General features: G+C 42.4%; 1 protein-coding gene across 1 annotated transcript in view; it reads right to left on the bottom strand.

The window, feature by feature from the left end:
• RASGRP3 (RAS guanyl releasing protein 3) overlaps positions 1-15,677 on the bottom strand; it is a 141,193-nt gene that overhangs the window by 44,283 nt on the left and 81,233 nt on the right. The window contains exons 7-8 of the mRNA XM_063443118.1: positions 14,889-15,062; positions 3,008-3,124 (exon numbers count right to left, since the gene is read on the bottom strand). Of these exons, the coding sequence (XP_063299188.1) occupies positions 3,008-3,124; positions 14,889-15,062 (291 nt within the window). The remainder of the gene's footprint in view (positions 1-3,007; positions 3,125-14,888; positions 15,063-15,677) is intronic.

Raw genomic sequence — 15,677 nt, 5'->3', positions numbered from 1 at the left:
CAGTGCCACTCATATCTGTTGTCACAGTAGCTTGTACGCATAGTACCACTAATCAAAAAAAAAAATGACAGGCAGAGGCAGGCCACCCCGCAGGGGCCGGCGAGGTCGTGGTGCGGTTATTCCCTTTGGCCCTAGAATAATGCCCAGTGTTCAGAGGCCACGTACCCTGAACTTGAAAAGTTCTGAGGACATAGTTGACTGGCTAACACAGGACACCCAATCTTCTACAGCTTCCGCTCAGAACCTCGACGCACCACCCTCCTCCAGCTTAGCTTAGGGCACCTCTCAAGTTACCACTCGCCCGCCTGCCGCCACCACCAACACTAGCACCACAGCCGCTTCACTTGGTATGTCAGACGAGTTATTTACAAATCAGTTGGAAGAAATGAGTGATGCGCAACCATTATTGCCAGAGGATGTAGATAACAGGGATATGTCTCAGTCAGACAGCATTACACACGTACGGTGTGATGATGATGATGTGGTACCCACCGCTGCTTCCTTTGCTGAGTTGTCAGATACAAGTGAAGCAGTTGATGATGACGATGCGTCCGTGGATGTCACGTGGGTGCCCTCTAGAAGAGAAGAAGAACAGGGGGAAAGTTCAGATGGGGAGACAGAGAGGAGGAGACGAGTTGGAAGCAGGGGGAGGTCGTCGCAAGGAGCTAGTGGCACAGTCAGACAGCATGCATCGGCACCCGGGGTCAGCCAGACAGCACGCCAATCAACGCATGCTGTTGCCACCACCAGAATGCCGTCATTGCAGAGCTCAGCAGTGTGGCATTTTTTTTGTGTGTCTGCCTCTGACAACATCGATGCCATTTGCAACCTGTGCCAAAAGAAACTTAGTCGTGGGAAGTCCAACACCCACCTAGCTACAACTGCTTTGCGAAGGCACATGATCGCACATCACAAACGCCTATGGGATCAACACATGAGTACAAGCAGCACACAAACTCAAAGCCGCCATCCTCCTCCTGGTCCAGCATCTTCAGCCATGTTAACCACTGCTGTCCTCCTTGCCCCCTCTCAACCATCCGCCCCTCTGTCTTTCGCCTTGAGCAGTTCCTGCTCATCTGCCCACAGTCAGGTGTCTGTCAAGGACATGTTTGAGCGTAAGAAGCCAATGTCACAAAGTCACCCCCTTGCCCGGCGTCTGACAGCTGGCTTGACTGAACTCTTAACCATGTAACCTGTACTGGGTGTCCACGCTACTAGACCCAAGGTATAAGCAGAAAGTGCCTGAGATGTTACCGAATTACGGCAAGTCGGAAAGGATGCAGCAGTTCCAAAATAAATTAAAAAGTATGCTTTACACAGCGTCTAAGGGTGATGTCACAGCACAACGGGAATCTAACAGGGGAAGAGGTGAAAGTAATCCTCCTCCTCCCACGACCATGCCGGCAAGGACAGGACGCTTTACAGACGTGTTGTTGATGGAGGACATGTGGAGCTCGTCCTACGCATCGCCACAGCCCTTTGGGGTCCACCCTCAGAGAACGACTCGACCGGCAGATAGCAGACTACCTCGCCTTAACTGCAGATATCGACACTCTGAGGAGTGATGAACCCCTTGACTACTGGGTGTGCAGGCTTGACCTGTGGCCTGAGCTATCCCAATTTGCGATAGAACTTCTGGCCTGCCCCGCTTCAAGTGTCCTGTCAGAAAGGACCTTCAGTGCAGCAGGAGGTATTGTCACTGAGAAGAGAAGTCGCCTAGGTCAAAAAAGTCTAGATTACCTCACCTTTATTAAGATGAATGAGGGATGGATCCCGAAGGGACGGACAGTGGGCGATACATTCGACCAAAAAAGGCCTGATGAGGGGGACTACTTAACACACCACTCCTATCTGGTGGCACATTAGATTGCACGCGCAGTGCCCCAAATTTGAAGTAGGAGGACCGACCAAGCATCTTTTTCCATCTCCCGCTTCCTAAAATCGATGCCTTATATTCACGTCCCCTGATAGGGGACGTAACAGGGATTAAACTGATAAGAATAGTACTACTTAACACACCACTCCTATCTGGTGGCACATTAGATTGCACGTGCAGTGCCCCAAATTTGAAATAGGAGGACCGACCAAGCATCTTTTTCGATCTACCGCTTCCTAGAATCGATGCCTTATATATACGTCCCCTGATAGGGGACGTAACAGGGATTAAACTGATAGGAATAGTACTACTTAACACACCACTCCTATCTGGTGGCACATTAGATTGCACGCGCAGTGCCCCAAATTTGAAGTAGGAGGACCGACCAAGCATCTTTTTCCATCTCCCGCTTCCTGGGTGGAGGAAGAGAGAGCTTCAATGACATCAGTGAGGACAAGGAACGGGACATAGCTAGCTTGGTATCCAACCTTGTGCAAATGGGGAGTTTGCGGTTGTGCAAATGGACTGTTTGTGGTTGTTTGCGGTACGTTAAACGGGGAGTTTGGTCTGTCACTGTGAAGCGGGCGTAACCCTTACACAACCTGATCGATACAACATCATACCTGATGCTTTAAAGCACGTTATTCCAAACAATTTAGGAATGTTAGGTGATTTATGCCCTTTATGGATTAAAACCAGACTCTGCATCAACTATGTAATTTTCCATGGGAGTTTTGCCATGGATCCCCCTCCGGCATGCCACAGTCCAGGTGTTAGTCCCCTTGAAATAACTTTTCCACCACTATTGTGGCCAGAAAGAGTCCCTGTGGGTTTTAAAATTCGCCTGCCCATTGAAGTCTATGGCGGTTCGCCCGGTTTCCCGTTCGCGAACATTTGCGGAAGTTCGCGTTCGCGTTTGCGAACCGAAAATTTTATGTTCGCGACATCACTAAGTTTAGTCTTTAAAAATCAACTAACATGATGGACACCTGAATAAACTTGTACTACTTTTTTAGTGCTCTGGCAGATTATTCAGAATACTATTTCTTCATTAATTATGTTGTAACATTAAATATTGTTGCTTCCGTTTTACTTTATACACATTTCTATATTTTGATGTACTTATATTACCTTTGTGACTTCTGTACAGAGGTGTGAGTGGGTGTCTTTGAGACGAGATATGGAACTATGACTCAATCCACCAACTACAGCCATCAGAGTGTTGAAATTTTGTAGGTCCAGTAATTTCTGCAGTAAAAAATTTAGTACACTTTAATACGATTTCAAAATATTACTAATGTTTAAAAAGATTGTATGACAAGCAAATGGATCTATTTAAAGAGGTCTAACTGTAGACTGGGATGAAATCATTTTTATTTCTCATATTTACTAATGGCAAATGTGGTTACAATTTGTATATTTCAATCATATAAGCATATCTTGCTCCGCATTGTTATACCAAGCATTGGTAGCAGGCTGGTCTGCAGCAGGTAGTTGAGCTATATTATATTCTACCTAGTCTGAGAAAGCTGCTCTTGATGTGCTCGGACTGGAGAAGATGGATATGATGCTTTCAGCGCCATGAGAGCAGCTTTCTTAGTCCAGGTAGAGAATAATGAGGCTCCTCTAGTGCAGTCCACGATGCCGTGCTATAGAAACATAAGAGAAGGGGATAATAAGAGACACAAAAAGGGAGGAAAGTAGACATATGTGGGAATACGAGACATTACAAGGGGGTAAGAACAGAATCAATCCTGGGTGGGCAGGGACTACCCAAGTTCTCTGTAAATAGGAGGGACATCCCTCTTGTTAGGTCCCACTTCTCAGATCAATGCCAATGGTAGAGGGAGCATAACCTAAAGAAGGGGGGTGTGACCAAACTGATGGGCAGAGCCTAGCACTGCACAGCCCACCTATCTACAGAGCACCTGGGTGGCTTACACACACCCAGGATCAACTTTCAGTAAGAGCCACACTAGGGAGTGGAACAAGACGCAGTAGTGGGAATTGAGATATGAGGAAGCATAAGAGACACAAGAAATTGTGTCAGAGACAAAACAGGGGAGAGAGGAGATAATATACACAAAGGGGGTATAATAAACAATTCAGGGGTGGGAGGGGCACGGTGTCAACATATATTTTCTCCCCAGGTGCCAAGGAACCTAAGTATGCCTCTGTTACTCAGTACCATACTGTGTCTACTTTAAAATTGGTTCGCCTCTTGCCTTTAATACAATTTAGATTATTTCATCACCAAGGCTAGAATAATCATTAATTCTCATATGCAAATTCTTATAGAAAATATAGGATTTGCATATTTATTAAACACCAAATTTCAACCTAACTCATTCTGAAAATGTTCAGTAGAAGTCAAACTCACAAAATAAATCCACCTTTTTTTGCAGAAGGATCTAAAGAATCCACAATATTGGCCAATGGCAGCACTTGCAGTCACAAGGCAATGGGTTTACATATATATATATATATATATATATATATATATATATATGTTTATATTTCCTGGCCATATTGATGGCAGCACAACAATGGGATGTGCTACCCCTCCCATCCTCAGTATTTTTGTTCCTGTCCTATCCCTAGGACAGACAGGGTCAGTTTTTTAATTTTCTCTTACATTTTTCATTTCTCATTTTATTTAAAGTTTTTCCTTTTTTATATACTGTAATTTTGCCCTTTTCTATAAGTTTGGGCATGTCATCCAGATACATTAATGAATTGCCTTTCTTCTCATTAGGAATCCTTTCATCAAGTTCCTTGAGTGTCCTGTAAGTTTTTACCATATTTGCGGCATATTGGCTGCATTTTGGTTCCTTTTTCCTGTTTTCTGAGTACTTCTGGTGCCATTTTCGGTGTTCAAGGCGCGTGACCACGCATGCGTGAGTCTGGCAAGGGCATCAGTCCGTCGTGGGTGTTGGCAATTTTCACGCATGTGCACGGCGTCCGCTTTCGCGCATGCGCGCAGGGACCGTTTTCGAGCATGCCTAATAGCCTTTTTTTTTTGTGCACAAAAAATTACAAACAACCTTGGAGCGCCACAACAGCGGTTTCAAGGTATAGATATCTTCAAGATGCAGTCCATGTCGTGGATTTTCAGGCACATTTTACATTTTTATAAGAGTTTACAGAAGTAAGTGTGTATTTCAAAGATTAATAAGCGAGGTGACGCCAGTGTGATAAATAAGCATTAAAGACACAGTAAGTAGGTTAACATATTAAACAAGCTGAGGTAACAGGATACTGTGTAGTGCTAACTGCTGAGAGCATGTTTGCTGGATGTACGGAAAGATTTGAGTGATATGCTATATCGATAAGCTCAACTAATAAGCATGTAAACATCATTTTAGGTATATACAAACACTACACGTCAGGCTTACTGGTTGCCCCGGCGGACTTAGCTTTAAAATAGGAGAATACAAGCAAGTTAAGCAATCTGGGGAGAGACTAGCAAGAAAAGTTTAACCCTCCATTAGTGTCTGCGCCGCTCTGCTAGGTCTGGTGTTAGGCAAGTTTAGTAAAGTGAGAGGATAACAAATGCTTAATTATTGATAGGAAACATGAGTTGTGTCACATGAGTAAACAGATATGTATGCTAAACAGTTAAAGTCTGGTCATCTGCTGGAATGAATGTAAGTGGTCTGCCTGAAGGTATTCCCGTACCGGGTGAAAGCATCTCTCTCATCCCATGTCCGTCATGGTCAGACTGGGTGCAGGCGTGTACAGCAGAGAAAAACGTCAGGCTTAAGATCTACCCGTCATGTATCAGGTAAGGCAAACGAGAGGCTATTCAAATTGACATACAGACTGCCTGTAAATTGAAAGGCACAGGCTTATTCAAGGTTTGTCTGTTGCATGAGTCAGTAACAAAAGTAACGGTTAATTCAAAGGGCTAAGCAAATAATAAACATAACCGTGTCTTTGGGCAATATGGCCTCCACAGGGGTCCAGCAGATCTGGTAGCTCTGGCGTGACTTGTGCAGCAGAAGGTAAGTCCGCGCTTAGCCTACTCCCAACAACGGGAAGTGCAGAGAACCTGGAAGGTAGTAATCGGCATGTGTGCCTGCTGGTTGGTACCCGGGTGGTCTGCTTCTCCCACTCCAGAGATATACAAGGGTTGATCGTGTCTCCCATGCGTGGATGCTGTGGGTGGTTCGGGCCGGGTCCCTGGGAGGATTGATGGGCTGTGGGTGGGTTTTGTCGCTGGTTGTGTTGCTGTCGGTCCCGGGTAGTCTGCTGGGCCTTTGGGGTTGTCCAGCGGCCTCCTTTTTACTTTCGTGGGTGCGTGTGCGTGTACCCGGGTTGGCGCGTTCCGTCTCCCGCCTGTACGCTTGTCGATGCTTACTCGGGTGGACGCTTGAAATGCCTGTAGTGGGGTAGCATAGTGGCGTCTGCGGGTTGCCGGGCGGATCCACAAGGCCATCGCCCGGGCAGCTGAAAGGCTGAGCAAACCCCTGCTGCGCAGCAGCTTGTAGAAGGCTGAGCAGAGCCAGTCGAGGGCCTCTAGGGAGGAAGGCTGTGAACGGTTGCTCCTGGCTCCACTCTGTAGTTTTTGGTGAGCGGCCATCTTGGACACACTCTGACTGACTCGCGCCTCTTCCGAGTATGTACGCCTGCTCGCTCGTTGTTGCCGTTTGCCCGCTTGTCTTGCGGGGACCGGGACGACCCCCACTGGTCCAGAGGGGGGGTGGGGTTAGATTAGTTGTGGTTGCTGGGGATTCCGGTGTCAGAGAGAGCGGACGCCTCTCTCCGGCTTCAGCTCCCGCAGGCCTCAGATTGCTTCTCGGTCTATGTGCCCCAACAGGCTTCTAAAGGGTGTCCCCCGATTCCTCCGTGCACCCCCGACGTGGGTGGCACACCTTGGGGTGCCGTTGGGCTGTATAGCCGTTGATATTGCTTTTTGTTTCGCTCGCCCGCCAGGAGCTCTTTCCCTGCACGTCTGTTCGACTTGGCGGTCAAGCTCCGCCCCCCTAATAGCCTTTTTATCCCGGTTTTCAATGACCATTCTTGTAAGGCTCTAGTCTAGACACTGTATTAAAGCCACAGTACTGCCTGAAATAGACTTGCACAAATTCTACAATGGTGAGCATAGGCGTGCGCACGGGGTGTGCCGGGTGTGCCTAGGCACACCCTAATCCCCGTGACCTGCGCTATGTGCCTCCCTCCATGGGCCTGTGAGGGAGATCAAAGATCTCCCTCACTGACCCACAGACATGGAGGGAGGCAGGAGAGGAACCGGGGAACTCTTGCCAGCAGCTACGCCGGGTTCCTCTCGCGAGGTCGGATCGTTGCCACGCTTACCGCGGCAACGCTCAGATCTCGCGAGAGTGAACTCTAGCCCTGCAGGCTGTGGGGCTTGAGTTCACTCACCACTCACCACTCACCACTGGACCACCAGGGATGGATGGCAGCACGGTCAGCACGGATATTAACTAAACGGCCCCCACATCCCCATACATTACACACAAACATAAAGCACACACACACATACATCACCCTTACACACACAGCACTCACACTAACAGCACCCTCACACACACACATACATCACCCTTACACACACAGCACCCTCACACACACACTAACAGCACCCTTACACACACACTAACAGCACCCTTACACGTACACACACACACTAACATCACACACACACAGCCCTTACACACACAGCGCCCTCACACACAGAGCGCCCTCACTCCCACAGCGCCTGCAAACACACACACAGCGCCCACACACACACAGCCTGCACACAAACACAGCGCCCACACACACACACAGCGCCCACACACACATACAGGGCCCACACACACACACAGCGCCCGCACACACACACACACACAGCGCCCGCACACACAGCACCTTCACACACACACAGCGCCTACACACACAGCACACACACACACACAGCGCCCACACACACAGCGCCCACACACACACACACACAGCGGTATATGTGTGTGTGTGTGTATATATATATATATATATATATATAAATCTTCAAAAAGAGGTTGCTCTCCGGATTTAAAACAAACTTTTATTCGTATAATTTAAAAAATTACCATAACAACCAACGTTTCGGTCCCCGCTCGGGACCTTCTTCAGGGTCAACAGGACACTAAGACAACATACATATACTGGCAATATATACCCCATAAATCAATCAATAAACTCACCCAGGTGGAATTCAGATCGTTCACGCCGGCATCACAAACACAAGGGGAAGCCTAATTACCTGGGCAACCAATTACACAAACACACCTCGAGTGGAATTAATACTGTGAACGGAATAAATGTAAAATTGTGCAAACGGCTAGTAAGAGGTTATACATTAGATATAACCTACATAGTGCTATCAACAATTATGGAACTAGATTTAGATTGAAATAATCGTGATCACCATAACAGAATACATATAGTAAAGTGCTTATTAGAATATAGAAAGTGTCACTTATCTTAAAGTGATAAAGTGCAAAAGTATCAATAATATATAAAATGTTACATTATGTATATATGAATATGCACTTTAACCCCTTAACACCGCAGCCAAATGTAGAAGTTGTGAACGAAACAAAACGTAAACAAAACCTGGCATTTGTGCTATATGTCTGTCCAACCGTAATTCACCTCTTTCATATTAAATGCACCCCCCCTTATTATATATAATTTTATTCAGGGGAAACAGGACTTTCATTTAATATCAAATATTTAGCTATGAAACATAATTTAATATGAAAAAAAATGGGAGAAAATAAGATTTTTTTAGATTTTTTTCGTTCTACATGACATTTTAACTGTCAATGTCATAATACTGTTTGCTTTTACTGCAATAAAATACACATATTTGTATTCAGCAAAGTCTCACGTGTAAAACAGTAACCCTATGTACAGGTTTTATGGTGTTTTGGGAAGTTGCAGGGTCAAATATAGCGTGTTACATTTGAAATTGAAATTCGCCAGATTGGTTACGTTGCCTTTGAGACTGTATAGTAGCCCAGGAAATAAATTTACACCCATAATGGCATGCCATTTGCAATAGTAGACGACCCAAGGTATTGCAAATAAGCGATGTCCAGTCTTTTTTAGTAGCCATTTGGTCACAAACACTGGCCAAAGTTAGCGTTCGTATTTGTTTGTGTGTGAAAAATGCAAAAAACGCCAATTTTGGCCAGTATTTGTGACTAAGTGGCTACTAAAAAAGACTGGACATACCCCATTTGCAATACCTTTGGTTGTCTACTATTGCAAATGGTATGCCATCATAGGGGTAATTTTCATTCTTGGGCTACCATAGGGTCATAAAGGCAACGTAAGCAATCTGGCGAATTTTAATGTGAAAAAAATTAAACACAAGCCTTATATTTGACGCTGTAATTTTTGAAAACACCATAAAACCTGTACATGAGGGGTACTGTTGTACTCAAGAGACTTCGCTGAACACAAATATTTGTGTTTCAAAACAGTAAAAAGTATTGCAGCAATAATATCGTCCCTGTAAGTGCTGTTTGTGCGTGAAAAATGCAAAAAACGTCACTTTTACTGGCGATATCATGGTTGTAATACATTTTACTGTTTTGAAACACTAATATTTGTGTTCAGCGAAGTCTCCCGAGTAAAACAGTACCCCCCATGTACAGGTTTTATGGTGTCTTGGAAAGTTATAGGGTTAAATATAGTGCTAGCAAATTAAATTCCCTATACTTTCGGCATGGGTGGTCAGGCAGGTCCCGCTAATTGTAATTAATTAGGATACCTAATTATGTAAAATTATTACATAAATATATCTATAGAATTAATATATGTATATATATACATATGTGTATATATACGTATATATATATATACCGTATATACTCGAGTATAAGCCGAGTTTTTCAGCACATTTTTTGTGCTGAAAAACCCCAACTCGGCTTATACTCGAGTCAATAGTCTGTATTATGGCAATTTGCATTGCCATAATACAGACAGGGGCTGTGGGGGCTGGCAGAGCTGTAACTTACCTGTCCTGCAGCTCCTGTCACAGCTCTCTCCTCCTCCGCGCCGTCCGTTCAGCACCTCGGTCAGCTCCCAGTGTAAATCTCGCGAGAGCCGCGGCTCTCGCGAGATTTACACTGTGAGCTGACAGAAGAGCTGACCGGACGGCGCGGAGGAGGAGAGAGCTGACAGGAGCTGCAGGAGAGGTAAGTAACATCTCTCACAGCCCCCCTCTCCCCCCCACTGAACTACCAATCCCACTGGACCACCAGGGAAGGAGCCCCCCTCCCTGGCACGCTAGCAAGCAGGGAGGGGGGACAAAAAAATGTAGTAATAAAAATAAATAAATAATATACCAAAAAAAATGAAAATAATAATAATAAAAATAGTCATAAAAAAAATAATATAACAAAAAAAAATTAAAAATAATAATAAAAAATATATTAAAATGCCCACCCCCCACCAAGGCTCTGCATCACACTCTGCATCACACACACACACACACTGCACTCATATACACACTGCATTCACACACACACACACACTGCACTCATATACACACTGCACTCACACTGCATTTATACACACACACTGCACTCATACATACACTGCACACACTGCACTCATACACACACACTGCATTCACACACACACACTGCACTCATATACACACTGCATTCACACACACACACTGCACTCACACTGCATTCATATACACACTCATATACACACTGCATTCACACACACACACTGCACTCATATACACACTGCATTCACACACACGCACTGCACTCACACTGCATTCATATACACACTGCATTCATATACACACTGCACTCATACACACACTGCACTCATACACACACTGCACTCATACACACACTCTGCAAATAAAAATTCAATTAATATAATTTTTTTTAGGATCTAATTTTATTTAGAAATTTACCAGTAGCTGCTGCATTTCCCACCCTAGTCTTATACTCGAGTCAATAAGTTTTCCCAGTTTTTGGGGGTAAAATTAGGGGCCTCGGCTTATATTCGGGTCGGCTTATACTCGAGTATATACGGTATATATTTTTTTTTATATATTTTTATTTATATATAGGTATATATATAGTGATATATACGTATATATTTATGTATATAGATATATATATTATTTCGTTCTACGTGTATTTTGATATAAATATATATATATATTAATATCACAATACAGTTAGAACGAAATAAAACACATCTATATTTTTTTTAATATTTTATTTTTAATTATTTTTTTTATTTTATTTTTTTACGTATTTACATATTTATTTTTTTATATTATTTATGAATATATATAACAATAATTATATATATATTTAATCAGTATCAGTCTACGTGTAATTTGATATTAATATATATATATATAATTATATATATATTAATATTAAAATACACCTAGACGGTGTATGTGTGTGTATGTATATGTGTATATATATACTTAGATCATATATATATAATATATATATATATGATCTAAGTATAAATTTTTTTTTTTACACTTATTTAACATTTATTTTATTTGATTTCAGCCAGCAGGGGGACCAACTGTCATTACAGTTGGTCCCCCTGCTGGCAATGCCTGAGCCAGCTATACCGGCCATGTGATTGTGAGGTCCTCGCAAGGACCTCACTCTCACATGACCGGGAGGGACCGGAGGAGGAAGATGTGCCGCGGGGGGGCTCCCTGGGAGTCCCCCCAACCGCGATCGCCGGCGTGGGACCGCCGGCGACCGGGTAAGTTACTAAAAACCGGAGGGCGTACTATTACGCCCTGCGGCGTTTAGAGCCGCTTTTAAAAGGACGTAATAGTACGCCCTCCGGTCTTAAGGGGTTAATATAATAGTAATTTAGGTTCTTAACATTTTTGATACTTTTGCACTTTATCACTTTAAGATAAGTGACACTTTCTATATTCTAATAAGCACTTTATTATATGTATTCTATTATGGTGATCACGATTATTTCAATCTAAATCTAGTTCCATAATTGTTCATAGCACTATGTAGGTTATATCTAATGTATAACCACTTATTAGCCGTTTGCACAATTTTACATTTATTCCGTTCACAGTACTAATTCCACTCGAGGTGTGTTTGTATAATTGGTTGCCTAGGTAATTAGGCTTCCCCTTTACACGCACGTCATTGCGCACGTCTGGAGGTGGAGCACGCATCGGGATGCGTGCGCACACCCGGAAGTGTTTGTGATGCCGACGGGAACGAACTGAATTCCACCTAGGTGAGTTTATTGATTGATTTATGGGGTATATATTGCCAGTATATGTATGTTGTCTTAGTGTCCTGTTGTACTTTTGACCCTGAAGAAGGTCCTGAGTGGAGACCGAAACGTTGGTTGTTATGGTCATTTTTTAAATTATACGAATAAAAGTTTGTTTTAAATCCGGAGAGCAACCTCTTTTTGAAGATTTGTATGCCTTGGAGCCTTGGTGATGCGCCCGGTGCCTTCTCTTTGAGCGTGAGTGCAGGGGAATATTGCTTTTTTATATATATATATATATATATATATATATATATATATATACACGCGGCGTGTGTGTTTGTGCTTTAGGATGCACACCCTTATACAATAGGCTGCGCACGCCTATGGGTGAGCACACTGGATGCAGGCATGGCACATTACACTGGCACAACACATTGCACAGCATGGTATGCACAAAGGATGCAGCACATTGCACAGCATAATATGTACAACACTGTAACCACTACAATTAGGTTTTTGCAATGTACAAATTAAGGTTTGAGCCTCATGGTTAACAAACCTATTGGCCTTAGAAAGTAAAATTGCAGAATTATATTACTGTTATTTTATGAGAATTGATGCTGTCAGTTTGCTCTAAATTTCTACTGAGAATGCTAAAAGCATTGGCAGTAATTCAAGTATCTGTTCTGGAAGGAGTTTTTATTCTCTGTTACGTCATCATTTACTGGTTGAGTAATTCCAAGGGCATTTTTTGGCACTTATGGTATATTTCACTTTTAAAAATAAATAAATAGTTTTTTCCATCTAATATTACATCAATTACAGACATGGAAGCAGATTCTTAAGCCTCTAATACAAGGTTACGCTCTAAGAGCCATAGGTAAGCCATTCCTCATTTTTTCACTTTTTATTTTTTCTCAAACAAAAGAGAGCAGGTAAGCAGTTATACCCTATCATGATAAGTCTATGGGAAAAAAAGCTGCTGGATCATCTAACAGGAAGTCCCACAGAAGGATCCTTTACAAGACAGGTGTTAAGATTTCACTAGAAAAGAAGTGTCTTGAGCAGCTCGTCTGGAAGCAGCAGAAAAGTCATTTTCCCAGAAATAAGTGGCATTTTGGGCAGAGGCCTCCACTCCATCTTCCATTAAAGGGTTGTCTACTCTGTTAAAGCTCTCAAGCTACAATGGAAGACAGGCCTAAGAAAGAAGGAAGAACCGATCAATCTTCAATCGAAGTAGGAAGGTCCAGAGGTACTCCAGCTACCACAAATTCCATATCCATAGTGTGGGATTAGTCTCCAGACTAGCAGAAGGAATTGGTTCAGCGCATAGGAGAATATCCTTGGAAACCACATAAAATAAGCATTGTTGCCAAAGGAAAGGATCATATTTGGACAAGTTCTCCATCTGCTGGGTTATAGCAGTCAGGCAAGCTTTAGTATCATCTGGTATACATATGAAGAAAGATCAGTTGCAGATACAAGGCCAGGTTTAGGGGATCTTGGTATCTCTTATTGAGTGCCTTAATCACTGAGTGCAGACATGGTCTGGAGATGGTAATCACTGGATTCAGAATTCTTTGGCAGTCTTTCTCAGCTGATCGGAAAAGGATCCAGGAGTAGTGTGCCCATCAGGCGAAGTCTTTCAGCTAATAATGGGAAAGGAGGCATTTCCCAAATAGAGGCAATAGCATATCACAAATATAACTTATTTATTGGAGTTGTAAATTCGTACATTATTATTTGGAGTCTGTATATTTCTTCTTCCACCTTTGGTTTTTGCTTGGGTATTACTCATTTTTGTGCTGCCATGGATATGACCAGGAAAACAGAAAATGTGTTTATACTTACTGTAATTTTCATTTCCTGGTCATAGATAATGGCAGCACAAAGATCCTGCCCTGGGATATTGCTGGAAACAAGACTGAAGAGGGATAGGAGGGGGTATTTATACCGTTCTTTTTAATAGGTTCCTGTCTGATTTTGGATGGGGAGGAGCTACCCATTGTTGTGCTGCCATGGCCTATGACCAGGAAATGAAAATTACGGTAAGTCATTTTTCTTTTGTATATACATACACATTATTTTTATTTAAATAAAATCATATAATATGCATTTTATAACATAAAGGTTTATGTTTAAACATAGCGTACAATGTACACTGAAACTGAGTTAATAATTTCTCCATAGGAATATGTTATTCTTTTGGTAGTGATAAAGGATTTTTGCATTGTAGCTTTGTTTAAACCAAATTAAAAGGCGGTATGTGGCCAATTCTGATAAATTATTATATATTAAAAGCTTTTGATTATATATTTCTACCATTCAAGTGAATTCAGAGGCTGTTTTTCTCACATTCTTTCATAATTCAGAACCGAGGCGGTCAGACTTTATTAAATAAGCCCCAGTGGACTTAAAGTACAACAGGCAAGTCAATGCAAAGTCACTTATAACAAATGATTTACAATGACTAAATAGAGTTAGGTATCCTAAAGATATGCATGTCAGATCGGGTGCTTTTGATGCCTCCAGCAAAACGTGTACAATATGTACATTGATGAGCCACATCAGCAAATAAACAGCCAGAAACAACTCAAAATACATGATTATTATTTAAAAATAACCTACCATACTGGGGTGTAGATGGAAAAAGTGCTGGGTCACCTCATTGTTAGGGGGTAGATGAAACTCCTTTTTTGTTTTGTTTTTCATGAAAAAACTTTAAATGAGGTTAAACAAGGAGAATACATTAGAAGTATAAAATTACCTGTGCTACATTGATATACTTGGTGATAACTTCTGCTCTTTGATGTGGGGTTGGTTTGCTAAGAATCATGAGCTGCACCCACTTAGAGATACCATTGAACAAAGCGATGGATCTTTCCAAAGTTGGATTATTTTCTAGGCACCCATGAATAACATAACTCTGGTAATCTGTAAACTAATTACAAATATGCAGATTAACACAACTATAATAATTTTAAAAATAAACAGAAACAATAATTAAAATGTGTTGGAAAAATGTGTTAGATGTGGTAGTGATAACCTCAACTTCTCTCAGCCAATGAGCACTGTCCTGCATCGACCAAGATTAACTGTAAGCTGGCTCCATATTAAAGGGGTAACACAGGCTGCAAAGAAATGCCCTGGCATTGCATAACTGCACATAGTGAATTAAAACTGCAGAAAATTCTACTGCTACGGTGCTGCACCATTTCCTTTGGAAGCCAATGCCAGATAGCTCACAGCAGTGTACATATAATGCAATAGAAAACGGGAGTCACTGACAGTCCTGAGAGTCAATAACAAGTCCTTTAAAAAGCATAAGTGAATGGGGAGTTCAATATACTATTATATTTCTGTTGATGTCACTCTATGGAGGTTACATTATTGGAATTGATACCTTCAAAGCAAAGTACACGCCACTCACTAACATTACCTATTCATTCATTTCTGCTTTGTCAGATTAACCTCTGAATTTTACTACACAACAGGAGGCTTCATATTTTGCATAATCTCTCTTTACTAGCTCCACAGCAGCAAAGAAACACATAGA

This window comes from Pelobates fuscus, chromosome 2, assembly GCF_036172605.1.
Source record: "Pelobates fuscus isolate aPelFus1 chromosome 2, aPelFus1.pri, whole genome shotgun sequence".
NCBI classification, from domain to species: Eukaryota; Metazoa; Chordata; class Amphibia; order Anura; family Pelobatidae; genus Pelobates; species Pelobates fuscus.
The sequence above is the reverse complement of the archived record's forward strand: the minus strand, read 5'-3'. Positions and strand labels throughout refer to the sequence as shown.